Source organism: Python bivittatus, unplaced genomic scaffold (assembly GCF_059951505.1).
Source record: "Python bivittatus isolate LINGU-HERP-01145 unplaced genomic scaffold, Pbiv_v1 ctg000660_np1212, whole genome shotgun sequence".
NCBI classification, from domain to species: domain Eukaryota; kingdom Metazoa; phylum Chordata; class Lepidosauria; order Squamata; family Pythonidae; genus Python; species Python bivittatus.
The window spans coordinates 610,834-637,053 of NW_028277092.1; the positions used below are offsets into that span (position 1 = coordinate 610,834).

A 26,220-nucleotide genomic window follows, 5' to 3' on the forward strand; every position below is an offset into this window, starting at 1 on the left:
TTTCTGTCGTGCATTTTTATTATGGAAGGAGTACAGGCTACAGAAGAAAAGTGACAGATGTTTGTTGAACACCAAGCTCTCGAGCAACTGCAAAGTTTACAGAACATTAAAATTTGAAAGCATTAAACCATCAAAAGCATTATACAATAGAGCACCGTTTCCTAATTCCCCTCATCCACGCTAGCGTAAAGCCCTCTGGAAACCCTGCGACGCACATTTACAGAGAAGAGTCACCCGAGTTCAAAGTTTCCAACCTTCCGGAGAGCGGGAGAGCAAGACCCCCGTCTGCTTGGTCAAACCCCATCCTCTCCCCCTTGCACAGTTCTCCCACGTGGATTGAGCTCCGCCACAGGCACGCCCTGGCTCTTTCGTGGCCAAACCTCCTCCGTATTTCATGCCCGTCTTCTCACTCTCATGCTTCAGCTGCTGAATACGAAACAAGCAAACAAACAAACATGGGTTTCTCTGGGGGCCAGGCAAGGCAGGGCGAAAGCAGCTTGCTGGGCAGTTGGGATGTGGGGGGCCAGGCAGGGCCCGGCCGCAGAGAAGCCCCGTGCGACAGCCCCGCGGCCACCCTTCAAGCCCCTTGCACTGGCAGAACTGGCCACCGCCTTCCCTTGGTTGCGCACGGAAGTCCCTCGTCCCAAAGGAGCACCTTAAAGGCCGCGCGGAAGAACATGGGCGCCCGGCAGAGAAGAGGCAGGAGGGAGAATCTTTGGAGAGGTCCGCCGGTCAGGCTGGGACTGGGCCCAGGAGATGGCTGGAGCCTCCTCTGGGAGGCCGGCAGCCATCGGGCCAGCGGCCTTCCTCCTCCTCCTCCTCCTCCTCCTCCTCCTCCTCCTCCTCAAGGAGTGGGAAGGGCCATGGTTGAGCTTTGGGAGACGGCGCCAGAAAGCCGAGATCCAAAGGGCTGCCAACCGGAGCGGGCCAGAGGGTGCAAACGGGGAAGGCGGAGCTTGGCTGCAGCATTGATGGATGGATGGATGGATGGATGGATGGATGGATTGATTTATTGATTGATTCATCGTCTACCTGCTACCATGGAGGAGGAAGGCTCAAAGCGGAAATCTACGTGGACTCTCCGGAGTGACTTTGCACCCAGCGCTCTTCGGCAAATCTGGCTGAGATGACGGAGGCTTTGTGCTGTGGAGGTCCTTGGGATCCCTCTGGATCTGTGGATCCTGAGAAACAGAGAGGGTCCTCTGTGCTCTTAGCTGTGCCAGCTGCGGATTGGATCCCTGCCCCACCTGCTTGGCCAGGGGGACCAGGCAGGTGCCAGGAGGCTGGATGTAGGCAGTGGTAAGTGCATCCTGGGTTGAAGAGATGCCCTCCAACCTTCCCTTGTGGGGATGCTGTATGGGGGGGGGATTTCTCCAAGGGGGGTGGAAGTCATGTGAAACCTGGTATGACGTAAGGTAAGATTCTACCTCACTGCAGACCAGCCTGGCATTTAGCAGCAGCACGGGGACCAGGGACACTGGAGCTCTGGTGACCAGGCCCTGGGGCTGAGCACAAGGGGCTGGAACATGGCACGGGCACTAAGCCCTGAGGCCCTCTTCCCTGGGTTCTAGGCTGCAGCAATCCAGATGACACTAGATGGGAGCAAAGGGGACTGGCAGGTCCAGATATTCCACCTTGTTACTCTGGATCACCCGTTATCTCCTTTGGGGCAGAAGGAGCAGGAAAAGAGAAGTGGAAGGGCTGGTTTTCTCAGAGGACTCCTTAAGATGGTACCTTTTCTGAACTTCATCATCAGAATCAGCCCCACACAGCCAAGAAGGAGGAGATTTCCCACTTTGATGAGGCACAGCAGGACCCCAAGAGGCAGCCTATAGGGGCTATTTTCTGGAAAAGAGCAACAGCCCCTGTTAATCCTTTCAGCAGGCACGTGGGAATGGATAGTACCTGACCCCATGCCACAGAAGAACCCGCCAGCCCCACGCAGACGACCAGCACCTTGACTTCACCCAGCATCCGTCCAGCAACCAGGGCAGTGAACCAGGCTGAGCCAAGAGTCCAGGAGCTGCCCCAAATTATGCAGCGGTTCCATCGAGGGACGTGGGACCCCCTCAAGAACCCCAGTTGGAAGGTCCCTGGAGCCAGAGGATCCCTGAATCCACAGTCACCCAGCCTTGCTAGGGCTGACCCCGACCCCGCTCCTTCCCAATGGGACCCTAATAGTCTCCCGGTGAACAATGACCAGACCCACTCAGAGACTGTGGAGCACATTGTCAAACTTTCCAAGGCTCACATGTTTGCGTCCGCCCATCCCACCAGATCTGGCACAATCGGCCTGCTTTGAGTCCCCTCAATTAGGGAGCATTATCTTGGGGACCCTCTTCTGTTGTGCCCTTTGGAAGATCACCGCCATGGGGAATAGCTTGGCCCCATCCCTGCCGGCCTTTTGCAAGGCCCTGCAGACGTGGTTGCATCCCGGGCATGTGAAATGGTTGTTTTAATTGCTCTTCCTGTTGTTGTTGTTGTTTCATCTTGGTTGCTGGTTGTGTATTTTATTGTGTTCGTTCTTTTGTTTTTAATTGCGGTTAGCCACCCAGAATCCCCACAGTAGAATGGGCAGCCTTATAACTGGAATTGAATAAATCAGTGCAGAAAGCTCACCGTTGTCCTGGGGGAACCTCCGTCACTGGTCTCCTCTCTGGGGTTCAACGTGATGGGCAGAATGTAAGTGCAAGAGAGCAGATCGAAAGGAAGCAGAGATCAGGCGATGAGCAATCGTGAATCTCTGGTTTCATGAAGCCATTCATTTGACAGTTACCCCACACACTTGGCCATCTTTGAAGCACGCCATCAAGCTCACACGCCGCCCTGGGGTCTCTCTCACACAGGAGTTTATTTTAAGATCATTTTCTCGGGGAAAAGAACCTTTCTCTATTCTTCACTACAACACAAAACTCTTGAAAATTGAAACAGGAGAAATAATAGCAAATGTAGGGCAGGAAATTCATTCCATCAGATCCTTAACCCATTTCTGGAGGCAAGGCCGGTAAAACGAATGTTATCACAAGATAAATAGATAATTTTATCGCGAGAGCCATCCAATGCTACTCAGCAGCCCATTTCAGGGAGTGAAGCGTTAACATCCCTCTTTTTTAAACCCAAGACATATGTACGAGCAGCTAGCTTAAGATAAAACTGTCTTCTCTCCCAAACTGTAAAGACTTTTCTATCCAACAGCTCTGCCAATTCAGGAGGTGGATTTAATCAGGTGAAATATATTCCGATTGACTGGAATGTCTGTGCAGGATCACCATCAATTTTTCTCTTGCCATCTAGAGATCTGCCTAGCAAAGAAGCAAACGAGGAATCGCGACCCTTGTTTCAGGATCCGTCCAGGCTGCGAGCTCCCCTGATTCGGTGTCCCGGATCCCAGGGTGGGGTCAGGGTCAGGGTCAGGGTCAGGGTCAGGGTCAGGGTCAGGGTCAGGGCAAGGCAAGGCAAGGAGGCTGCTTTCTCCCACATTAACTGGTCAGCTTTGCCGGAAGCCTTTTCGGCATTTCGTTGGCCGCGGAGCCAGTTTTTTCTCCTCGGACACTGTCTATATGGGATTCCTCACGGAGTCGTCCCAATTACATCTTGCAGGTGGGGCTTCTCATTGACAAGGAAAAGATGCAAACAGGATGCATCAGTTGGCAATCTCAGGAGTGCTGAGTTGCTGAACGGATTCAGAGACTGGAGAAATTCAGCAACCAGCAGCTTTCTAGCAGTTCATGCTATATCTGTAGTCCAATGCAACTGGAAATTTGAAGGGCCAAATAAGATGTCCAGTGCCAGTTGGAGATCCCTTCAGTCAGCTTGATCGAAAGAGGAAATATAAATTATAAGAATATGAGCACTGATGCTATGCAGAAGTGCTTAATTTTTATTCTTCTGGAACATTGTTTGCAGCCCAACGACCTCCCTACTCCAATGGTGCTACTGCGCGAATAACCCTGGAAAGTTCCACCTTCTGCAGGACCTTTTCTCTCCTGACTGCCCTCCTGCTCAGCCTCACCCACCACCGCCCCTCTGCCCCAAGGAGACAAAACCTTACCAGAACAAACTTCCTTTAAGGAGACCGTCGTGGATGCGTTGCTGACCGGGTTTTCTGCTCTGCAGGTGACACTGAGATCAAGGTCTTGGGAGATGATCTTGATCGCAGAATTCCCACGGGTGGGACCCTTGCCCTGGATGGCTGGGATCCAGCTGAACTCCACCCCGTCTTCCCAGGCCCCTGTGGAGCAATTCAGCTGCCAAGTCCCATTTCCACCACCATCGGGAATGCAGGTCACTCTCAGCTGAGAGTCCAGCAACCGTCCTGGGCAGGAAATGGAGAGACACCGTTTGTGGAAGACCACGAAGTCACAGGAAGGCCAAGGAGGAAGGAAAAGTAGCAACAGCTGGGCCTCCGTGAAAGGTTTTGCTTAGATTAGGGCAGGGAAATACGTGTCCCCCTTTCTGTCATAAATAACATACAGTGGAACCTCGGGTTACGAATTTAATTCATTCTGTGACTCTGGTCGCACCCCGAATTGGTCGCAACCCGAAGGAAATTTCCCCATAAGGTTCAATGTAATTACTGTTAATCCGTTCTGGCGTGGAGGATAGGGAGGCGGCTATTGCTTGGAGGGAGAGTCCCCTCCCTACAACCACGTGTCAGGAGTGGAAAATGGCTGTGGACTGTGTCACGGGAGGGAAAATGGCCGCGTATCCTGTTCGTACCCCGAGGCGGAGTTCGCAAACCGAGGTAAATTTTTGCGGCCGGAGCTGGTCGTAACCCGAAAAGTTCGTTAACAGAGGCGTTCGTAACCCGAGGTACCACTGTAATCCCGCCTCTCACATGTGGTGCTCATTGTGAAGGGAGAGGCACACCATGGTAGAGGTGGCAGGGACCCCCATCCACTTGAGTAATGGCAGCCTGGATGCCTTCCACCCAGCCCTCCTTATACCAAGCCATGGACTGATGGCAAGATGAGGAACACGTGCGTGTCTCTGCAGCCCCCAGGCTCACCCCGCCAAGGAACCCCTGACTCTTCCCCAAAGGGTTCGTGGCTCCAGCCAGTCCCACCAGATCCATGCAGAGGATCCTAAACCCAGGTCTGTGGAGATCCCAGCCCCAAAGCAAACCCACCTCTCTCTTCCTGCGACCCCATGCTGGGACCCCCTTGGCCTGGCCCAGCCCAGCCTACCCCCCTGGAGAGTCAAGCCTGGAGACAGCTGGGCTGGGCCCCCATGGGCCCCCTTCCAAGGGGGAAGAGGTAGCAGGACACAGCTGGAGCTTCTAACCAGCCGGAGAAATGCAAGTCCTCAGCTGTGCCGGAGCTCCTGGGGTGGAAAAATGCGGGTAGGGTGGAAGAGGAAGGAAACGGGTGGTCTTTTTTGGGACCCCAAAGGTAAGCAAGGGCAGGCCTGATCAGAACACGTTTAGCCTATTTGCACTGCTGAGATTGACAAAGATTTGCCCAAACCTCTGATGGGCCGAGTGTGCTGGGATGGAGGTTAAAAACGGAGGAGCAGCAGGTGAGCGGCGATGGGGCTCCACCCCAAACTGCACCTCTTCAGAAGCCGGACACCGAAAGCCCCCTGCCCCCTGCCAGCAGAAAAGCCCCCCGCCTGCCCTGGGCGAATGCGGAAGACCAGGAATTCGCTGCCATGGCTGGGATACTTACTAGAAACTAGCAGCTCAAAGGATTCCACCTCTGTCGCGTTGGTTGGTAAAACAATTTGTGCGGCATATCTGGCAGCATCCTCTGGCTCTAGATGGCCGAGGCGTAATTCGCTGCAGTCCTCGGAGACCTTCACTCGATTTCTGAAGGCCCGGAGCGGTGTCAGGGCGACACATGGCTCCTGAAAGGTCAGCACAGCAATAATACTAGGCTGTCCGCCGACACTTTTACTCCAAGAAATCGTTTGAAATGGTGGAGGGGTCTTCAGTTGGAAAGTGACCGACTCCCCCAGAACGCCATTCAGTCCTTTGGCTGCAGCAGCTTCTGCAGGGCCTGAGAGAAGAGAGAGGAAGACTTCGGGGTTAAGTCAGCTAAGTCAACTTTCAAGCATCCCATTTCTGACCCTCATTCCAGGAAAACCTTTGCTGAGAAAGGACAAGATGGCTCCAGGCTAGAGGATGTGGTGGGGCCTCTCTTGGTGATGGCCTACTCGGGAGCTGGGTCCTTCCCCTTGGGGCTCAAAAAGAGGATCTGCCCAGCCAGGGAGACCCAAAGCCCCGCCAAGACTCAGGCTGACCAGGCCACCTAAAGGGGTCACCTGGAGGCCTCCTGATCGGGTCATTCAAAGTACCAGTTGGAGTTAGGCTCCCTCTGCCCCCAGGCTGGTCCCCTTCACCTGGAGACCCCACGTGATGCCGCTGCTATTTGCGGCCACCAATTTATTTTCTTCCCCTCAACCGGGGTGGTAGGAACAAGGCCTTTCCCACAATGGGGAAAGACGAAGGCCCTTGAATGCTTTAACTGGTTCTCCTGCGTATTGCAGAGGGTTGGACCAGGTCATCCTTGTGGTCCTTCCCGGCATCTGGAGAAGCCCAGGCCTTGTGACTGGACTCTAGCCCCAGACACAACCTTTTGAGAGCTTTAGAGTATATTTAGAGTTTATGAAGACCACAAAGACACAGACAGTCGTTGGGCATAACAATAAAAATAAGGGTTAGGATTCAAAGAGGCCAGGTAACCCAAGGAACAAGAGGAAGGACCGTGGGAATTATGCCAGGGAAGAAAGCCTGATGTGGGGGGCGCCACTTGAAGACAACTAAGTGACAAGATGGATGCGTGGAAGGGATCCTCTCTGGTTCCGGTGAACACTCCAAAGGATACGGGGTTGTAAATCCACACACAGGCCAAGTACACATTTGATCTCGAAGAAGATTTAAGTGGTGCTATAATGGCCTGGACGAAACCGGAACAACACACAGGCAGGAACCAAACCCTCACCCAGGAGGAAAGAAAAGCAGCTGATCTTCTTTCTGTGTCCTTTTCAGCACAGGGGCCAGGCTTTTCCACACAAAAGGTGGTGCCGTTTCTTACTAATTCATTACCTTTTTAGCCTTTAGAAAAGGAACTTTTCTGTTCCACGCAGCATATCTGCTCTAGTTCTACGGTTACCTCTGCGGAGATTTGCAGATTTCTTCATACTACCCAAGATTATTCTTTGGACTTGCTAACACAGCTAACAAACTTTTCTTTAGCAATATTCTCTGCCTGCAACGGGAGTGTACATTTACACTAAAATTGCAGACGTGGCCAGCGAGTGGTTTACAGTTGGATTTGTGAGAAGGGGGAACCTGTGCTCTCCTGAGACAACCTAACCGGATGGTCCAATCCCCCCCCCACTTGCCCCCCGCCCCCTGATTCTTCAGGCCAGCCCACCAGCAGTCCACACTTGATCTTTCTCTGTTTTTGATCTCTCTGCACTGCTTTTATACTGTTGATATGGTCAGAGGGCTAAATCGATAAGTTTCTCTTCTGTTCTGCCCAGCAAACCAGTTATCGTCATCTCAGCTTTTGAGCAATTCGCTCCCTTCAGAATGATCTGGATCAACGCAACGATAACCTTGAGGTTTTGAAGAAAAACCTCCAGGAAGATTCTCCTCTGCCTCTATCGCTGGGCTCCCTCTGCACTACCCGCATGAGCACAGATCGAGGAGATCCCCAGATCAGCAGCTTACACGATATTTCTAATGCTTTGCTCAGTGGGTTGATCTGAAAAACGGGGGGGACTCGGTTGGTTCTAGCCCACAAACTGCTTGTCAGCAGAGTCTGGAAATGGGAAGGGAGCAGAGTCTTCAAAAAATGAAAGATTTGCACCCAAGTCATCTTCCCTTTACTTTGGGTGGCAGCTATCAAATGCAATAGTTTTAGAAACGGTCTGCAAGGAACAAACTGGAGGGGTGAAAACATGAGCAGAACTTACCAGCAAGGAGGAAGGAGCACAAAACAGAGAAAATACTTTTGCTAATCATGCCTGGTCATCCAAGAGGGTCCTGGTTCTTTCTGCTACGCCTGTCTCCTGCAGGGTTCGGCCTTTTCTGCCGGGAGCAAACCGAGACTTCCTCCAGGTTCACGCAAGCATCTTACTGCTTGCTCATTGTTCTGTTGAAATTACTGTTCCTGTTTTTTCCTACTTTTTCCTATTTTTTCTTATTGCACTTTTGTTTTCTCTGATCTAATTTAGTTTGTACGAGCTCATATTATAGAGACCTATTTATCTTTTCTTTTGCATTACACAGAAATAGCTTACTAATCACTCAGTGAGCTGAGAAGCACCGTGCGAATCCTCTCCGCGGCTGACCTCCTTCCTTCTCGTGGGAAGGACCCTCCTTGCCCCTTTCGTCTAGCTGCGAAGTAGCATTTGAGGTGGGCCTCGCTCACTCGCGGCTTTACTTCCTTCCTCCTGTGGCGGAAAGGCCTTTCCCCAGGCAGGCTCAAGAGCGCGATTTGAACTTAGGAGGCTTCAGAGGGTCGCTGTCTGTCGCCCTGGACCCCTTCTTTTCAACCCCCGGAGACTGGTTCACGGTGCTGGGGACCCAACCCGTCATTGGCATCTCCGCGGAGAGAAGAGAATCTCTGGAGCTCAGGGCTGAACTGTGGAGCCCTTGAGTTTGGGTCCTCTGAGCTTGGTGGTTTTCTTGCCGACATTTCGCTACCCGGCTAGGTCACATCTCCCTTCTAGCACTGAAGATGTGACCTAGCCGGGTAACGAAACGTTTGCAAGAAAACCTCCAAGCTCAGAGACCCCCAAGGACTCCACTTTAGCATCTCTACGTGGCTGAAAAATTCGAGCGGTTGTAGCATTTGGTTTTCCACCAGAAGGGGCGACGTTTGGAGGAGAGGCAGACATGATGAAATTGACTTGAAGATTGACGTTTCCAAACTACCTTAAACACTTTTGTTGAAGTGTTTGTTACTTTTGTATTTGGGGAAAAGATTGCTATGGATCTTTATTAGCCAGAATAATCTGTAGAAAATTGGGGCAGCAGGTTCGGGGGGGGGGCAAAAGGAAAGGGTGTTCATGGTCATAAGGAGGGTGGCCCCCCAACACGAACATGGTAGAACCGATGCAAAGGTTGGAATAAATGAAGAAGAGCTCTGGTTTCACTGCCTACAACAGGGCTAGGTTTCCATGATACCCTTATCAGTGGTTACCTTTATCATGGTTTACTCAATTAACCCAACATTCTGGGCCTCCCTGGGATCCTAGGTTGAAATATGATTGGCTCCTTTGTGGTTCAGGGTCTGTGTGTGTGTGTGTGTGTCTGTGTGTGCGTGCGTCTGTGTGTGTGTGCCTAGCCCCTGCAGTGTTCTTGGCAACGTTTTCGCAGCTGCCTTCTTGACTCTTCTTTTTTTATTTTTTTATCAATTATTTTTATTTTTCATAATCTACAACTCGAGAAAAGAAAAGGAAAAAAATACAAAGCGTAAAAGAGCTTTGAAATCGGTCTGCTCAGGACAATCTTCCATAAATTTCTCTGGAGATCTTCCATTCTTTTCAACGGATGCACCTGCCAGGTAGCGCTTGGATCCTGAAGTATGCCATTCTGCGTACGCCTGACTAGTAGCAAACTTTGGATGGTGACCAGAAGAATGCTTCATTGAAAGGTAAAATTTGAATCAAAACGTGAAGTTTTAAAGTTCATTAAAACGTAAGTTTTTCCTACACCCTAAAATCCTGATTCTGTCTCTGGGGGGCACCAGTGAATTGGTAAACGGCGTAAATTCTCTCTTTCCCATCGTTTGTTCCCAGAAAAGATTTCCACGCACTTTGTGCCCCTGTTTCTGTCCCCGTCTGAGACAAAGTCGGCAGAGCTCGGTGGGCCTTCGAAGGGCGAGAGGCTTCATTGGAGAGCTGCGCTCACGACCTGCCCCTGGGGATGCCCAGAAGGAGGGCGGGCCGGCTCTCCTCGCCCAGCGGCCTCTTGTCCAGACAGGGCGAGCCGAGACAGGCCGCTCTCGCTGACGGGGTCGCAGGCGACTCAGCCAGAAAGGGATAGCAGACACCGACAAACGAAACGAATCGCAAAGGCTTAAGGGACTCGCCTGCAACCAACCTTCTGAGGGTTTGCTAAGCCCGCACATAACCCGGTTTAGAAGCAGCCACCAAAGCAGCTGCCGGATAGGAACGGGGGGGGGGGTCGTGTGCTAAAGTGGGTCAGGTTTGGGTTTGCAGCAAGGAAACAAGCACGGTAGTTTTAGAAGGCAAACGAATGTCCTTTTATGCATTTTCTGTCGTGCATTTTTATTATGGAAGGAGTACAGGCTACAGAAGAAAAGTGACAGATGTTTGTTGAACACCAAGCTCTCGAGCAACTGCAAAGTTTACAGAACATTAAAATTTGAAAGCATTAAACCATCAAAAGCATTATACAATAGAGCACCGTTTCCTAATTCCCCTCATCCACGCTAGCGTAAAGCCCTCTGGAAACCCTGCGACGCACATTTACAGAGAAGAGTCACCCGAGTTCAAAAGTTTCCAACCTTCCGGAGAGCGGGAGAGCAAGACCCCCGTCTGCTTGGTCAAACCCCCATCCTCTCCCCCTTGCACAGTTCTCCCACGTGGATTGAGCTCCGCCACAGGCACGCCCTGGCTCTTTCGTGGCCAAACCTCCTCCGTATTTCATGCCCGTCTTCTCACTCTCACGCTTCAGCTGCTGAATACGAAACAAGCAAACAAACAAACATGGGTTTCTCTGGGGGCCAGGCAAGGCAGGGCGAAAGCAGCTTGCTGGGCAGTTGGGATGTGGGGGGCCAGGCAGGGCCCGGCCGCAGAGAAGCCCCGTGCGACAGCCCCGCGGCCACCCTTCAAGCCCCTTGCACTGGCAGAACTGGCCACCGCCTTCCCTTGGTTGCGCACGGAAGTCCCTCGTCCCAAAGGAGCACCTTAAAGGCCGCGCGGAAGAACATGGGCGCCCGGCAGAGAAGAGGCAGGAGGGAGAATCTTTGGAGAGGTCCGCCGGTCAGGCTGGGACTGGGCCCAGGAGATGGCTGGAGCCTCCTCTGGGAGGCCGGCAGCCATCGGGCCAGCGGCCTTCCTCCTCCTCCTCCTCCTCCTCCTCCTCCTCCTCCTCCTCCTCCTCCTCCTCCTCAAGGAGTGGGAAGGGCCATGGTTGAGCTTTGGGAGACGGCGCCAGAAAGCCGAGATCCAAAGGGCTGCCAACCGGAGCGGGCCAGAGGGTGCAAAAGGGGAAGGCGGAGCTTGGCTGCAGCATTGATGGATGGATGGATGGATGGATGGATGGATGGATTGATTTATTGATTGATTCATCGTCTACCTGCTACCATGGAGGAGGAAGGCTCAAAGCGGAAATCTACGTGGACTCTCCGGAGTGACTTTGCACCCAGCGCTCTTCGGCAAATCTGGCTGAGATGATGGAGGCTTTGTGCTGTGGAGGTCCTTGGGATCCCTCTGGATCTGTGGATCCTGAGAAACAGAGAGGGTCCTCTGTGCTCTTAGCTGTGCCAGCTGCGGATTGGATCCCTGCCCCACCTGCTTGGCCAGGGGGACCAGGCAGGTGCCAGGAGGCTGGATGTAGGCAGTGGTAAGTGCATCCTGGGTTGAAGAGATGCCCTCCAACCTTCCCTTGTGGGGATGCTGTATTGGGGGGGATTTCTCCAAGGGGGGTGGAAGTCATGTGAAACCTGGTATGACGTAAGGTAAGATTCTACCTCACTGCAGACCAGCCTGGCATTTAGCAGCAGCACGGGGACCAGGGACACTGGAGCTCTGGTGACCAGGCCCTGGGGCTGAGCACAAGGGGCTGGAACATGGCACGGGCACTAAGCCCTGAGGCCCTCTTCCCTGGGTTCTAGGCTGCAGCAATCCAGATGACACTAGATGGGAGCAAAGGGGACTGGCAGGTCCAGATATTCCACCTTGTTACTCTGGATCACCCGTTATCTCCTTTGGGGCAGAAGGAGCAGGAAAAGAGAAGTGGAAGGGCTGGTTTTCTCAGAGGACTCCTTAAGATGGTACCTTTTCTGAACTTCATCATCAGAATCAGCCCCACACAGCCAAGAAGGAGGAGATTTCCCACTTTGATGAGGCACAGCAGGACCCCAAGAGGCAGCCTATAGGGGCTATTTTCTGGAAAAGAGCAACAGCCCCTGTTAATCCTTTCAGCAGGCACGTGGGAATGGATAGTACCTGACCCCATGCCACAGAAGAACCCGCCAGCCCCACGCAGACGACCAGCACCTTGACTTCACCCAGCATCCGTCCAGCAACCAGGGCAGTGAACCAGGCTGAGCCAAGAGTCCAGGAGCTGCCCCAAATTATGCAGCGGTTCCATCGAGGGACGTGGGACCCCTCAAGAACCCCAGTTGGAAGGTCCCTGGAGCCAGAGGATCCCTGAATCCACAGTCACCCAGCCTTGCTAGGGCTGACCCCGACCCCGCTCCTTCCCAATGGGACCCTAATAGTCTCCCGGTGAACAATGACCAGACCCACTCAGAGACTGTGGAGCACATTGTCAAACTTTCCAAGGCTCACATGTTTGCGTCCGCCCATCCCACCAGATCTGGCACAATCGGCCTGCTTTGAGTCCCCTCAATTAGGGAGCATTATCTTGGGGACCCTCTTCTGTTGTGCCCTTTGGAAGATCACCGCCATGGGGAATAGCTTGGCCCCATCCCTGCCGGCCTTTTGCAAGGCCCTGCAGACGTGGTTGCATCCCGGGCATGTGAAATGGTTGTTTTAATTGCTCTTCCTGTTGTTGTTGTTGTTTCATCTTGGTTGCTGGTTGTGTATTTTATTGTGTTCGTTCTTTTGTTTTTAATTGCGGTTAGCCACCCAGAATCCCCACAGTAGAATGGGCAGCCTTATAACTGGAATTGAATAAATCAGTGCAGAAAGCTCACCGTTGTCCTGGGGGGGAACCTCCGTCACTGGTCTCCTCTCTGGGGTTCAACGTGATGGGCAGAATGTAAGTGCAAGAGAGCAGATCGAAAGGAAGCAGAGATCAGGCGATGAGCAATCGTGAATCTCTGGTTTCATGAAGCCATTCATTTGACAGTTACCCCACACACTTGGCCATCTTTGAAGCACGCCATCAAGCTCACACGCCGCCCTGGGGTCTCTCTCACACAGGAGTTTATTTTAAGATCATTTTCTCGGGGAAAAGAACCTTTCTCTATTCTTCACTACAACACAAAACTCTTGAAAATTGAAACAGGAGAAATAATAGCAAATGTAGGGCAGGAAATTCATTCCATCAGATCCTTAACCCATTTCTGGAGGCAAGGCCGGTAAAACGAATGTTATCACAAGATAAATAGATAATTTTATCGCGAGAGCCATCCAATGCTACTCAGCAGCCCATTTCAGGGAGTGAAGCGTTGGGTTTTTTAAACCCAAGACATATGTACGAGCAGCTAGCTTAAGATAAAACTGTCTTCTCTCCCAAACTGTAAAGACTTTTCTATCCAACAGCTCTGCCAATTCAGGAGGTGGATTTAATCAGGTGAAATATATTCCGATTGACTGGAATGTCTGTGCAGGATCACCATCAATTTTTCTCTTGCCATCTAGAGATCTGCCTAGCAAAGAAGCAAACGAGGAATCGCGACCCTTGTTTCAGGATCCGTCCAGGCTGCGAGCTCCCCTGATTCGGTGTCCCGGATCCCAGGGTGGGGTCAGGGTCAGGGTCAGGGTCAGGGTCAGGGTCAGGGTCAGGGTCAGGGCAAGGCAAGGCAAGGAGGCTGCTTTCTCCCACATTAACTGGTCAGCTTTGCCGGAAGCCTTTTCGGCATTTCGTTGGCCGCGGAGCCAGTTTTTTCTCCTCGGACACTGTCTATATGGGATTCCTCACGGAGTCGTCCCAATTACATCTTGCAGGTGGGGCTTCTCATTGACAAGGAAAAGATGCAAACAGGATGCATCAGTTGGCAATCTCAGGAGTGCTGAGTTGCTGAACGGATTCAGAGACTGGAGAAATTCAGCAACCAGCAGCTTTCTAGCAGTTCATGCTATATCTGTAGTCCAATGCAACTGGAAATTTGAAGGGCCAAATAAGATGTCCAGTGCCAGTTGGAGATCCCTTCAGTCAGCTTGATCGAAAGAGGAAATATAAATTATAAGAATATGAGCACTGATGCTATGCAGAAGTGCTTAATTTTTATTCTTCTGGAACATTGTTTGCAGCCCAACGACCTCCCTACTCCAATGGTGCTACTGCGCGAATAACCCTGGAAAGTTCCACCTTCTGCAGGACCTTTTCTCTCCTGACTGCCCTCCTGCTCAGCCTCACCCACCACCGCCCCTCTGCCCCAAGGAGACAAAACCTTACCAGAACAAACTTCCTTTAAGGAGACCGTCGTGGATGCGTTGCTGACCGGGTTTTCTGCTCTGCAGGTGACACTGAGATCAAGGTCTTGGGAGATGATCTTGATCGCAGAATTCCCACGGGTGGGACCCTTGCCCTGGATGGCTGGGATCCAGCTGAACTCCACCCCGTCTTCCCAGGCCCCTGTGGAGCAATTCAGCTGCCAAGTCCCATTTCCACCACCATCGGGAATGCAGGTCACTCTCAGCTGAGAGTCCAGCAACCGTCCTGGGCAGGAAATGGAGAGACACCGTTTGTGGAAGACCACGAAGTCACAGGAAGGCCAAGGAGGAAGGAAAAGTAGCAACAGCTGGGCCTCCGTGAAAGGTTTTGCTTAGATTAGGGCAGGGAAATACGTGTCCCCCCTTTCTGTCATAAATAACATACAGTGGAACCTCGGGTTACGAATTTAATTCATTCTGTGACTCTGGTCGCACCCCGAATTGGTCGCAACCCGAAGGAAATTTCCCCATAAGGTTCAATGTAATTACTGTTAATCCGTTCTGGCGTGGAGGATAGGGAGGCGGCTATTGCTTGGAGGGAGAGTCCCCCTCCCTACAACCACGTGTCAGGAGTGGAAAATGGCTGTGGACTGTGTCACGGGAGGGAAAATGGCCGCGTATCCTGTTCGTACCCCGAGGCGGAGTTCGCAAACCGAGGTAAATTTTTGCGGCCGGAGCTGGTCGTAACCCGAAAAGTTCGTTAACAGAGGCGTTCGTAACCCGAGGTACCACTGTAATCCCGCCTCTCACATGTGGTGCTCATTGTGAAGGGAGAGGCCCACCATGGTAGAGGTGGCAGGGACCCCCATCCACTTGAGTAATGGCAGCCTGGATGCCTTCCACCCAGCCCTCCTTATACCAAGCCATGGACTGATGGCAAGATGAGGAACACGTGCGTGTCTCTGCAGCCCCCAGGCTCACCCCGCCAAGGAACCCCTGACTCTTCCCCAAAGGGTTCGTGGCTCCAGCCAGTCCCACCAGATCCATGCAGAGGATCCTAAACCCAGGTCTGTGGAGATCCCAGCCCCAAAGCAAACCCACCTCTCTCTTCCTGCGACCCCATGCTGGGACCCCCTTGGCCTGGCCCAGCCCAGCCTACCCCCCTGGAGAGTCAAGCCTGGAGACAGCTGGGCTGGGCCCCCATGGGCCCCCTTCCAAGGGGGAAGAGGTAGCAGGACACAGCTGGAGCTTCTAACCAGCCGGAGAAATGCAAGTCCTCAGCTGTGCCGGAGCTCCTGGGGTGGAAAAATGCGGGTAGGGTGGAAGAGGAAGGAAACGGGTGGTCTTTTTTGGGACCCCAAAGGTAAGCAAGGGCAGGCCTGATCAGAACACGTTTAGCCTATTTGCACTGCTGAGATTGACAAAGATTTGCCCAAACCTCTGATGGGCCGAGTGTGCTGGGATGGAGGTTAAAAACGGAGGAGCAGCAGGTGAGCGGCGATGGGGCTCCACCCCAAACTGCACCTCTTCAGAAGCCGGACACCGAAAGCCCCCTGCCCCCTGCCAGCAGAAAAGCCCCCCGCCTGCCCTGGGCGAATGCGGAAGACCAGGAATTCGCTGCCATGGCTGGGATACTTACTAGAAAGTAGCAGCTCAAAGGATTCCACCTCTGTCGCGTTGGTTGGTAAAACAATTTGTGCGGCATATCTGGCAGCATCCTCTGGCTCTAGATGGCCGAGGCGTAATTCGCTGCAGTCCTCGGAGACCTTCACTCGATTTCTGAAGGCCCGGAGCGGTGTCAGGGCGACACATGGCTCCTGAAAGGTCAGCACAGCAATAATACTAGGCTGTCCGCCGACACTTTTACTCCAAGAAATCGTTTGAAATGGTGGAGGGGTCTTCAGTTGGAAAGTGACCGACTCCCCCAGAACGCCATTCAGTCCTTTGGCTGCAGCAGCTTCTGCAGGGCCTGAGAGAAGAGAGAGGAAGACTTCGGGGTTAAGTCAGCTAAGTCAACTTTCAAGCATCCCATTTCTGACCCTCATTCCAGGAAAACCTTTGCTGAGAAAGGACAAGATGGCTCCAGGCTAGAGGATGTGGTGGGGCCTCTCTTGGTGATGGCCTACTCGGGAGCTGGGTCCTTCCCCTTGGGGCTCAAAAAGAGGATCTGCCCAGCCAGGGAGACCCAAAGCCCCGCCAAGACTCAGGCTGACCAGGCCACCTAAAGGGGTCACCTGGAGGCCTCCTGATCGGGTCATTCAAAGTACCAGTTGGAGTTAGGCTCCCTCTGCCCCCAGGCTGGTCCCCTTCACCTGGAGACCCCACGTGATGCCGCTGCTATTTGCGGCCACCAATTTATTTTCTTCCCCTCAACCGGGGTGGTAGGAACAAGGCCTTTCCCACAATGGGGAAAGACGAAGGCCCTTGAATGCTTTAACTGGTTCTCCTGCGTATTGCAGAGGGTTGGACCAGGTCATCCTTGTGGTCCTTCCCGGCATCTGGAGAAGCCCAGGCCTTGTGACTGGACTCTAGCCCCAGACACAACCTTTTGAGAGCTTTAGAGTATATTTAGAGTTTATGAAGACCACAAAGACACAGACAGTCGTTGGGCATAACAATAAAAATAAGGGTTAGGATTCAAAGAGGCCAGGTAACCCAAGGAACAAGAGGAAGGACCGTGGGAATTATGCCAGGGAAGAAAGCCTGATGTGGGGGGCGCCACTTGAAGACAACTAAGTGACAAGATGGATGCGTGGAAGGGATCCTCTCTGGTTCCGGTGAACACTCCAAAGGATACGGGGTTGTAAATCCACACACAGGCCAAGTACACATTTGATCTCGAAGAAGATTTAAGTGGTGCTATAATGGCCTGGACGAAACCGGAACAACACACGGGCAGGAACCAAACCCTCACCCAGGAGGAAAGAAAAGCAGCTGATCTTCTTTCTGTGTCCTTTTCAGCACAGGGGCCAGGCTTTTCCACACAAAAGGTGGTGCCGTTTCTTACTAATTCATTACCTTTTTAGCCTTTAGAAAAGGAACTTTTCTGTTCCACGCAGCATATCTGCTCTAGTTCTACGGTTACCTCTGCGGAGATTTGCAGATTTCTTCATACTACCCAAGATTATTCTTTGGACTTGCTAACACAGCTAACAAACTTTTCTTTAGCAATATTCTCTGCCTGCAACGGGAGTGTACATTTACACTAAAATTGCAGACGTGGCCAGCGAGTGGTTTACAGTTGGATTTGTGAGAAGGGGGAACCTGTGCTCTCCTGAGACAACCTAACCGGATGGTCCAATCCCCCCCCCACTTGCCCCCCGCCCCCTGATTCTTCAGGCCAGCCCACCAGCAGTCCACACTTGATCTTTCTCTGTTTTTGATCTCTCTGCACTGCTTTTATACTGTTGATATGGTCAGAGGGCTAAATCGATAAGTTTCTCTTCTGTTCTGCCCAGCAAACCAGTTATCGTCATCTCAGCTTTTGAGCAATTCGCTCCCTTCAGAATGATCTGGATCAACGCAACGATAACCTTGAGGTTTTGAAGAAAAACCTCCAGGAAGATTCTCCTCTGCCTCTATCGCTGGGCTCCCTCTGCACTACCCGCATGAGCACAGATCGAGGAGATCCCCAGATCAGCAGCTTACACGATATTTCTAATGCTTTGCTCAGTGGGTTGATCTGAAAAAAGGGGTTGACTCGGTTGGTTCTAGCCCACAAACTGCTTGTCAGCAGAGTCTGGAAATGGGAAGGGAGCAGAGTCTTCAAAAAAATGAAAGATTTGCACCCAAGTCATCTTCCCTTTACTTTGGGTGGCAGCTATCAAATGCAATAGTTTTAGAAACGGTCTGCAAGGAACAAACTGGAGGGGTGAAAACATGAGCAGAACTTACCAGCAAGGAGGAAGGAGCACAAAACAGAGAAAATACTTTTGCTAATCATGCCTGGTCATCCAAGAGGGTCCTGGTTCTTTCTGCTACGCCTGTCTCCTGCAGGGTTCGGCCTTTTCTGCCGGGAGCAAACCGAGACTTCCTCCAGGTTCACGCAAGCATCTTACTGCTTGCTCATTGTTCTGTTGAAATTACTGTTCCTGTTTTTTCCTACTTTTTCCTATTTTTTCTTATTGCACTTTTGTTTTCTCTGATCTAATTTAGTTTGTACGAGCTCATATTATAGAGACCTATTTATCTTTTCTTTTGCATTACACAGAAATAGCTTACTAATCACTCAGTGAGCTGAGAAGCACCGTGCGAATCCTCTCCGCGGCTGACCTCCTTCCTTCTCGTGGGAAGGACCCTCCTTGCCCCTTTCGTCTAGCTGCGAAGTAGCGTTTGAGGTGGGCCTCGCTCACTCGCGGCTTTACTTCCTTCCTCCTGTGGCGGAAAGGCCTTTCCCCAGGCAGGCTCAAGAGCGCGATTTGAACTTAGGAGGCTTCAGAGGGTCGCTGTCTGTCGCCCTGGACCCCTTCTTTTCAACCCCCGGAGACTGGTTCACGGTGCTGGGGACCCAACCCGTCATTGGCATCTCCGCGGAGAGAAGAGAATCTCTGGAGCTCAGGGCTGAACTGTGGAGCCCTTGAGTTTGGGTCCTCTGAGCTTGGTGGTTTTCTTGCCGACATTTCGCTACCCGGCTAGGTCACATCTCCCTTCTAGCACTGAAGATGTGACCTAGCCGGGTAACGAAACGTTTGCAAGAAAACCTCCAAGCTCAGAGACCCCCAAGGACTCCACTTTAGCATCTCTACGTGGCTGAAAAATTCGAGCGGTTGTAGCATTTGGTTTTCCACCAGAAGGGGCGACGTTTGGAGGAGAGGCAGACATGATGAAATTGACTTGAAGATTGACGTTTCCAAACTACCTTAAACACTTTTGTTGAAGTGTTTGTTACTTTTGTATTTGGGGAAAAGATTGCTATGGATCTTTATTAGCCAGAATAACCTGTAGAAAATTGGGGCAGCAGGTTCGAGGGGCGAAAGGAAAGGGTGTTCATGGTCATAAGGAGGGTGGCCCCCCAACACGAACATGGTAGAACCGATGCAAAGGTTGGAATAAATGAAGAAGAGCTCTGGTTTCACTGCCTACAACAGGGCTAGGTTTCCATGATACCCTTATCAGTGGTTACCTTTATCATGGTTTACTCAATTAACCCAACATTCTGGGCCTCCCTGGGATCCTAGGTTGAAATATGATTGGCTCCTTTGTGGTTCAGGGTCTGTGTGTGTGTGTGTGTGTCTGTGTGTGCGTGCGTCTGTGTGTGTGTGCCTAGCCCCTGCAGTGTTCTTGGCAACGTTTTCGCAGCTGCCTTCTTGACTCTTCTTTTTTTATTTTTTTATCAATTATTTTTATTTTTCATAATCTACAACTCGAGAAAAGAAAAGGAAAAAAATACAAAGCGTAAAAGAGCTTTGAAATCGGTCTGCTCAGGACAATCTTCCATAAATTTCTCTGGAGATCTTCCATTCTTTTCAACGGATGCACCTGCCAGGTAGCGCTTGGATCCTGAAGTATGCCATTCTGCGTACGCCTGACTAGTAGCAAACTTTGGATGGTGACCAGAAGAATGCTTCATTGAAAGGTAAAATTTGAATCAAAACGTGAAGTTTTAAAGTTCATTAAAACGTAAGTTTTTCCTACACCCTAAAATCCTGATTCTGTCTCTGGGGGGCACCAGTGAATTGGTAAACGGCATAAATTCTCTCTTTCCCATCGTTTGTTCCCAGAAAAGATTTCCACGCACTTTGTGCCCCTGATTCTGTCCCCGTCTGAGACAAAGTCGGCAGAGCTCGGTGGGCCTTCGAAGGGCGAGAGGCTTCATTGGAGAGCTGCGCTCACGACCTGCCCCTGGGGATGCCCAGAAGGAGGGCGGGCCGGCTCTCCTCGCCCAGCGGCCTCTTGTCCAGACAGGGCGAGCCGAGACAGGCCGCTCTCGCTGACGGGGTCGCAGGCGACTCAGCCAGAAAGGGATAGCAGACACCGACAAACGAAACGAATCGCAAAGGCTTAAGGGACTCGCCTGCAACCAACCTTCTGAGGGTTTGCTAAGCCCGCACATAACCCGGTTTAGAAGCAGCCACCAAAGCAGCTGCCGGATAGGAACGGGGGTGTCGTGTGCTAAAGTGGGTCAGGTTTGGGTTTGCAGCAAGGAAACAAGCACGGTAGTTTTAGAAGGCAAACGAATGTCCTTTTATGCATTTTCTGTCGTGCATTTTTATTATGGAAGGAGTACAGGCTACAGAAGAAAAGTGACAGATGTTTGTTGAACACCAAGCTCTCGAGCAACTGCAAAGTTTACAGAACATTAAAATTTGAAAGCATTAAACCATCAAAAGCATTATACAATAGAGCACCGTTTCCTAATTCCCCTCATCCACGCTAGCGTAAAGCCCTCTGGAAACCCTGCGACGCACATTTACAGAGAAGAGTCACCCGAGTTCAAAAGTTTCCAACCTTCCGGAGAGCGGGAGAGCAAGACCCCCGTCTGCTTGGTCAAACCCCATCCTCTCCCCCTTGCACAGTTCTCCCACGTGGATTGAGCTCCGCCACAGGCACGCCCTGGCTCTTTCGTGGCCAAACCTCCTCCGTATTTCATGCCCGTCTTCTCACTCTCACGCTTCAGCTGCTGAATACGAAACAAGCAAACAAACAAACATGGGTTTCTCTGGGGGCCAGGCAAGGCAGGGCGAAAGCAGCTTGCTGGGCAGTTGGGATGTGGGGGGCCAGGCAGGGCCCGGCCGCAGAGAAGCCCCGTGCGACAGCCCCGCGGCCACCCTTCAAGCCCCTTGCACTGGCAGAACTGGCCACCGCCTTCCCTTGGTTGCGCACGGAAGTCCCTCGTCCCAAAGGAGCACCTTAAAGGCCGCGCGGAAGAACATGGGCGCCCGGCAGAGAAGAGGCAGGAGGGAGAATCTTTGGAGAGGTCCGCCGGTCAGGCTGGGACTGGGCCCAGGAGATGGCTGGAGCCTCCTCTGGGAGGCCGGCAGCCATCGGGCCAGCGGCCTTCCTCCTCCTCCTCCTCCTCCTCCTCCTCCTCCTCCTCCTCAAGGAGTGGGAAGGGCCATGGTTGAGCTTTGGGAGACGGCGCCAGAAAGCCGAGATCCAAAGGGCTGCCAACCGGAGCGGGCCAGAGGGTGCAAACGGGGAAGGCGGAGCTTGGCTGCAGCATTGATGGATGGATGGATGGATGGATGGATGGATGGATTGATTTATTGATTGATTCATCGTCTACCTGCTACCATGGAGGAGGAAGGCTCAAAGCGGAAATCTACGTGGACTCTCCGGAGTGACTTTGCACCCAGCGCTCTTCGGCAAATCTGGCTGAGATGATGGAGGCTTTGTGCTGTGGAGGTCCTTGGGATCCCTCTGGATCTGTGGATCCTGAGAAACAGAGAGGGTCCTCTGTGCTCTTAGCTGTGCCAGCTGCGGATTGGATCCCTGCCCCACCTGCTTGGCCAGGGGGACCAGGCAGGTGCCAGGAGGCTGGATGTAGGCAGTGGTAAGTGCATCCTGGGTTGAAGAGATGCCCTCCAACCTTCCCTTGTGGGGATGCTGTATGGGGGGGGGATTTCTCCAAGGGGGGTGGAAGTCATGTGAAACCTGGTATGACGTAAGGTAAGATTCTACCTCACTGCAGACCAGCCTGGCATTTAGCAGCAGCACGGGGACCAGGGACACTGGAGCTCTGGTGACCAGGCCCTGGGGCTGAGCACAAGGGGCTGGAACATGGCACGGGCACTAAGCCCTGAGGCCCTCTTCCCTGGGTTCTAGGCTGCAGCAATCCAGATGACACTAGATGGGAGCAAAGGGGACTGGCAGGTCCAGATATTCCACCTTGTTACTCTGGATCACCCGTTATCTCCTTTGGGGCAGAAGGAGCAGGAAAAGAGAAGTGGAAGGGCTGGTTTTCTCAGAGGACTCCTTAAGATGGTACCTTTTCTGAACTTCATCATCAGAATCAGCCCCACACAGCCAAGAAGGAGGAGATTTCCCACTTTGATGAGGCACAGCAGGACCCCAAGAGGCAGCCTATAGGGGCTATTTTCTGGAAAAGAGCAACAGCCCCTGTTAATCCTTTCAGCAGGCACGTGGGAATGGATAGTACCTGACCCCATGCCACAGAAGAACCCGCCAGCCCCACGCAGACGACCAGCACCTTGACTTCACCCAGCATCCGTCCAGCAACCAGGGCAGTGAACCAGGCTGAGCCAAGAGTCCAGGAGCTGCCCCAAATTATGCAGCGGTTCCATCGAGGGACGTGGGACCCCCTCAAGAACCCCAGTTGGAAGGTCCCTGGAGCCAGAGGATCCCTGAATCCACAGTCACCCAGCCTTGCTAGGGCTGACCCCGACCCCGCTCCTTCCCAATGGGACCCTAATAGTCTCCCGGTGAACAATTACCAGACCCACTCAGAGACTGTGGAGCACATTGTCAAACTTTCCAAGGCTCACATGTTTGCGTCCGCCCATCCCACCAGATCTGGCACAATCGGCCTGCTTTGAGTCCCCTCAATTAGGGAGCATTATCTTGGGGACCCTCTTCTGTTGTGCCCTTTGGAAGATCACCGCCATGGGGAATAGCTTGGCCCCATCCCTGCCGGCCTTTTGCAAGGCCCTGCAGACGTGGTTGCATCCCGGGCATGTGAAATGGTTGTTTTAATTGCTCTTCCTGTTGTTGTTGTTGTTTCATCTTGGTTGCTGGTTGTGTATTTTATTGTGTTCGTTCTTTTGTTTTTAATTGCGGTTAGCCACCCAGAATCCCCACAGTAGAATGGGCAGCCTTATAACTGGAATTGAATAAATCAGTGCAGAAAGCTCACCGTTGTCCTGGGGGGGAACCTCCGTCACTGGTCTCCTCTCTGGGGTTCAACGTGATGGGCAGAATGTAAGTGCAAGAGAGCAGATCGAAAGGAAGCAGAGATCAGGCGATGAGCAATCGTGAATCTCTGGTTTCATGAAGCCATTCATTTGACAGTTACCCCACACACTTGGCCATCTTTGAAGCACGCCATCAAGCTCCCGAGGCCCACACGCCGCCCTGGGGTCTCTCTCACACAGGAGTTTATTTTAAGATCATTTTCTCGGGGAAAAGAACCTTTCTCTATTCTTCACTACAACACAAAACTCTTGAAAATTGAAACAGGAGAAATAATAGCAAATGTAGGGCAGGAAATTCATTCCATCAGATCCTTAACCCATTTCTGGAGGCAAGGCCAGTAAAACGAATGTTATCACAAGATAAATAGATAATTTTATCGCGAGAGCCATCCAATGCTACTCAGCAGCCCATTTCAGGGAGTGAAGCGTTAACATCCCTCTTTTTTAAACCCAAGACATATGTACGAGCAGCTAGCTTAAGATAAAACTGTCTTCTCTCCCAAACTGTAAAGACTTTTCTATCCAACAGCTCTGCCAATTCAGGAGGTGGATTTAATCAGGTGAAATATATTCCGATTGACTGGAATGTCTGTGCAGGATCACCATCAATTTTTCTCTTGCCATCTAGAGATCTGCCTAGCAAAGAAGCAAACGAGGAATCGCGACCCTTGTTTCAGGATCCGTCCAGGCTGCGAGCTCCCCTGATTCGGTGTCCCGGATCCCAGGGTGGGGTCAGGGTCAGGGTCAGGGTCAGGGTCAGGGTCAGGGCAAGGCAAGGCAAGGAGGCTGCTTTCTCCCACATTAACTGGTCAGCTTTGCCGGAAGCCTTTTCGGCATTTCGTTGGCCGCGGAGCCAGTTTTTTCTCCTCGGACACTGTCTATATGGGATTCCTCACGGAGTCGTCCCAATTACATCTTGCAGGTGGGGCTTCTCATTGACAAGGAAAAGATGCAAACAGGATGCATCAGTTGGCAATCTCAGGAGTGCTGAGTTGCTGAACGGATTCAGAGACTGGAGAAATTCAGCAACCAGCAGCTTTCTAGCAGTTCATGCTATATCTGTAGTCCAATGCAACTGGAAATTTGAAGGGCCAAATAAGATGTCCAGTGCCAGTTGGAGATCCCTTCAGTCAGCTTGATCGAAAGAGGAAATATAAATTATAAGAATATGAGCACTGATGCTATGCAGAAGTGCTTAATTTTTATTCTTCTGGAACATTGTTTGCAGCCCAACGACCTCCCTACTCCAATGGTGCTACTGCGCGAATAACCCTGGAAAGTTCCACCTTCTGCAGGACCTTTTCTCTCCTGACTGCCCTCCTGCTCAGCCTCACCCACCACCGCCCCTCTGCCCCAAGGAGACAAAACCTTACCAGAACAAACTTCCTTTAAGGAGACCGTCGTGGATGCGTTGCTGACCGGGTTTTCTGCTCTGCAGGTGACACTGAGATCAAGGTCTTGGGAGATGATCTTGATCGCAGAATTCCCACGGGTGGGACCCTTGCCCTGGATGGCTGGGATCCAGCTGAACTCCACCCCGTCTTCCCAGGCCCCTGTGGAGCAATTCAGCTGCCAAGTCCCATTTCCACCACCATCGGGAATGCAGGTCACTCTCAGCTGAGAGTCCAGCAACCGTCCTGGGCAGGAAATGGAGAGACACCGTTTGTGGAAGACCACGAAGTCACAGGAAGGCCAAGGAGGAAGGAAAAGTAGCAACAGCTGGGCCTCCGTGAAAGGTTTTGCTTAGATTAGGGCAGGGAAATACGTGTCCCCCCTTTCTGTCATAAATAACATACAGTGGAACCTCGGGTTACGAATTTAATTCATTCTGTGACTCTGGTCGCACCCCGAATTGGTCGCAACCCGAAGGAAATTTCCCCATAAGGTTCAATGTAATTACTGTTAATCCGTTCTGGCGTGGAGGATAGGGAGGCGGCTATTGCTTGGAGGGAGAGTCCCCCTCCCTACAACCACGTGTCAGGAGTGGAAAATGGCTGTGGACTGTGTCACGGGAGGGAAAATGGCCGCGTATCCTGTTCGTACCCCGAGGCGGAGTTCGCAAACCGAGGTAAATTTTTGCGGCCGGAGCTGGTCGTAACCCGAAAAGTTCGTTAACAGAGGCGTTCGTAACCCGAGGTACCACTGTAATCCCGCCTCTCACATGTGGTGCTCATTGTGAAGGGAGAGGCACACCATGGTAGAGGTGGCAGGGACCCCCATCCACTTGAGTAATGGCAGCCTGGATGCCTTCCACCCAGCCCTCCTTATACCAAGCCATGGACTGATGGCAAGATGAGGAACACGTGCGTGTCTCTGCAGCCCCCAGGCTCACCCCGCCAAGGAACCCCTGACTCTTCCCCAAAGGGTTCGTGGCTCCAGCCAGTCCCACCAGATCCATGCAGAGGATCCTAAACCCAGGTCTGTGGAGATCCCAGCCCCAAAGCAAACCCACCTCTCTCTTCCTGCGACCCCATGCTGGGACCCCCTTGGCCTGGCCCAGCCCAGCCTACCCCCCTGGAGAGTCAAGCCTGGAGACAGCTGGGCTGGGCCCCCATGGGCCCCCTTCCAAGGGGGAAGAGGTAGCAGGACACAGCTGGAGCTTCTAACCAGCCGGAGAAATGCAAGTCCTCAGCTGTGCCGGAGCTCCTGGGGTGGAAAAATGCGGGTAGGGTGGAAGAGGAAGGAAACGGGTGGTCTTTTTTGGGACCCCAAAGGTAAGCAAGGGCAGGCCTGATCAGAACACGTTTAGCCTATTTGCACTGCTGAGATTGACAAAGATTTGCCCAAACCTCTGATGGGCCGAGTGTGCTGGGATGGAGGTTAAAAACGGAGGAGCAGCAGGTGAGCGGCGATGGGGCTCCACCCCAAACTGCACCTCTTCAGAAGCCGGACACCGAAAGTCCCGTGCCCCTGCCAGCAGAAAAGCCCCCCGCCTGCCCTGGGCGAATGCGGAAGACCAGGAATTCGCTGCCATGGCTGGGATACTTACTAGAAAGTAGCAGCTCAAAGGATTCCACCTCTGTCGCGTTGGTTGGTAAAACAATTTGTGCGGCATATCTGGCAGCATCCTCTGGCTCTAGATGGC

At 52.3% G+C, this 26,220-nt stretch overlaps 1 protein-coding gene across 1 annotated transcript; it reads right to left on the reverse strand.

The window, feature by feature from the left end:
- Positions 1-262: 262 nt before the first annotated feature.
- On the reverse strand, positions 263-18,527 carry LOC148214517 (SLAM family member 7-like). The gene is made up of 8 exons (XM_088151118.1): positions 18,160-18,527; positions 15,905-16,234; positions 14,288-14,551; positions 4,052-4,315; positions 2,620-2,656; positions 1,735-1,829; positions 1,033-1,181; positions 263-426 (listed from the first exon to the last, which is right to left on the reverse strand). Exons 1-7 carry the CDS (start codon positions 18,206-18,208, stop codon positions 1,069-1,071), a joined length of 1,152 nt encoding a protein of 383 aa, XP_088007244.1. The 5' UTR covers positions 18,209-18,527; the 3' UTR covers positions 263-426; positions 1,033-1,068.
- Positions 18,528-26,220: the final 7,693 nt, after the last annotated feature.

Excerpts from the sequence above, each read along its gene's own strand:
- LOC148214517 (XM_088151118.1), bottom strand. The coding sequence starts at position 18,208 with ATGATTAGCAAAAGTATTTTCTCTGTTTTGTGCTCCTTCCTCCTTGCT. Across the intron at positions 16,235-18,159 it reads GTGCTCCTTCCTCCTTGCTG|GCCCTGCAGAAGCTGCTGCA; the intron begins GTAAGTTCTGCT and ends CTCTTCTCTCAG. Across the intron at positions 4,316-14,287 it reads CTTAAAGGAAGTTTGTTCTG|GACGGTTGCTGGACTCTCAG; the intron begins GTAAGGTTTTGT and ends TTTCCTGCCCAG.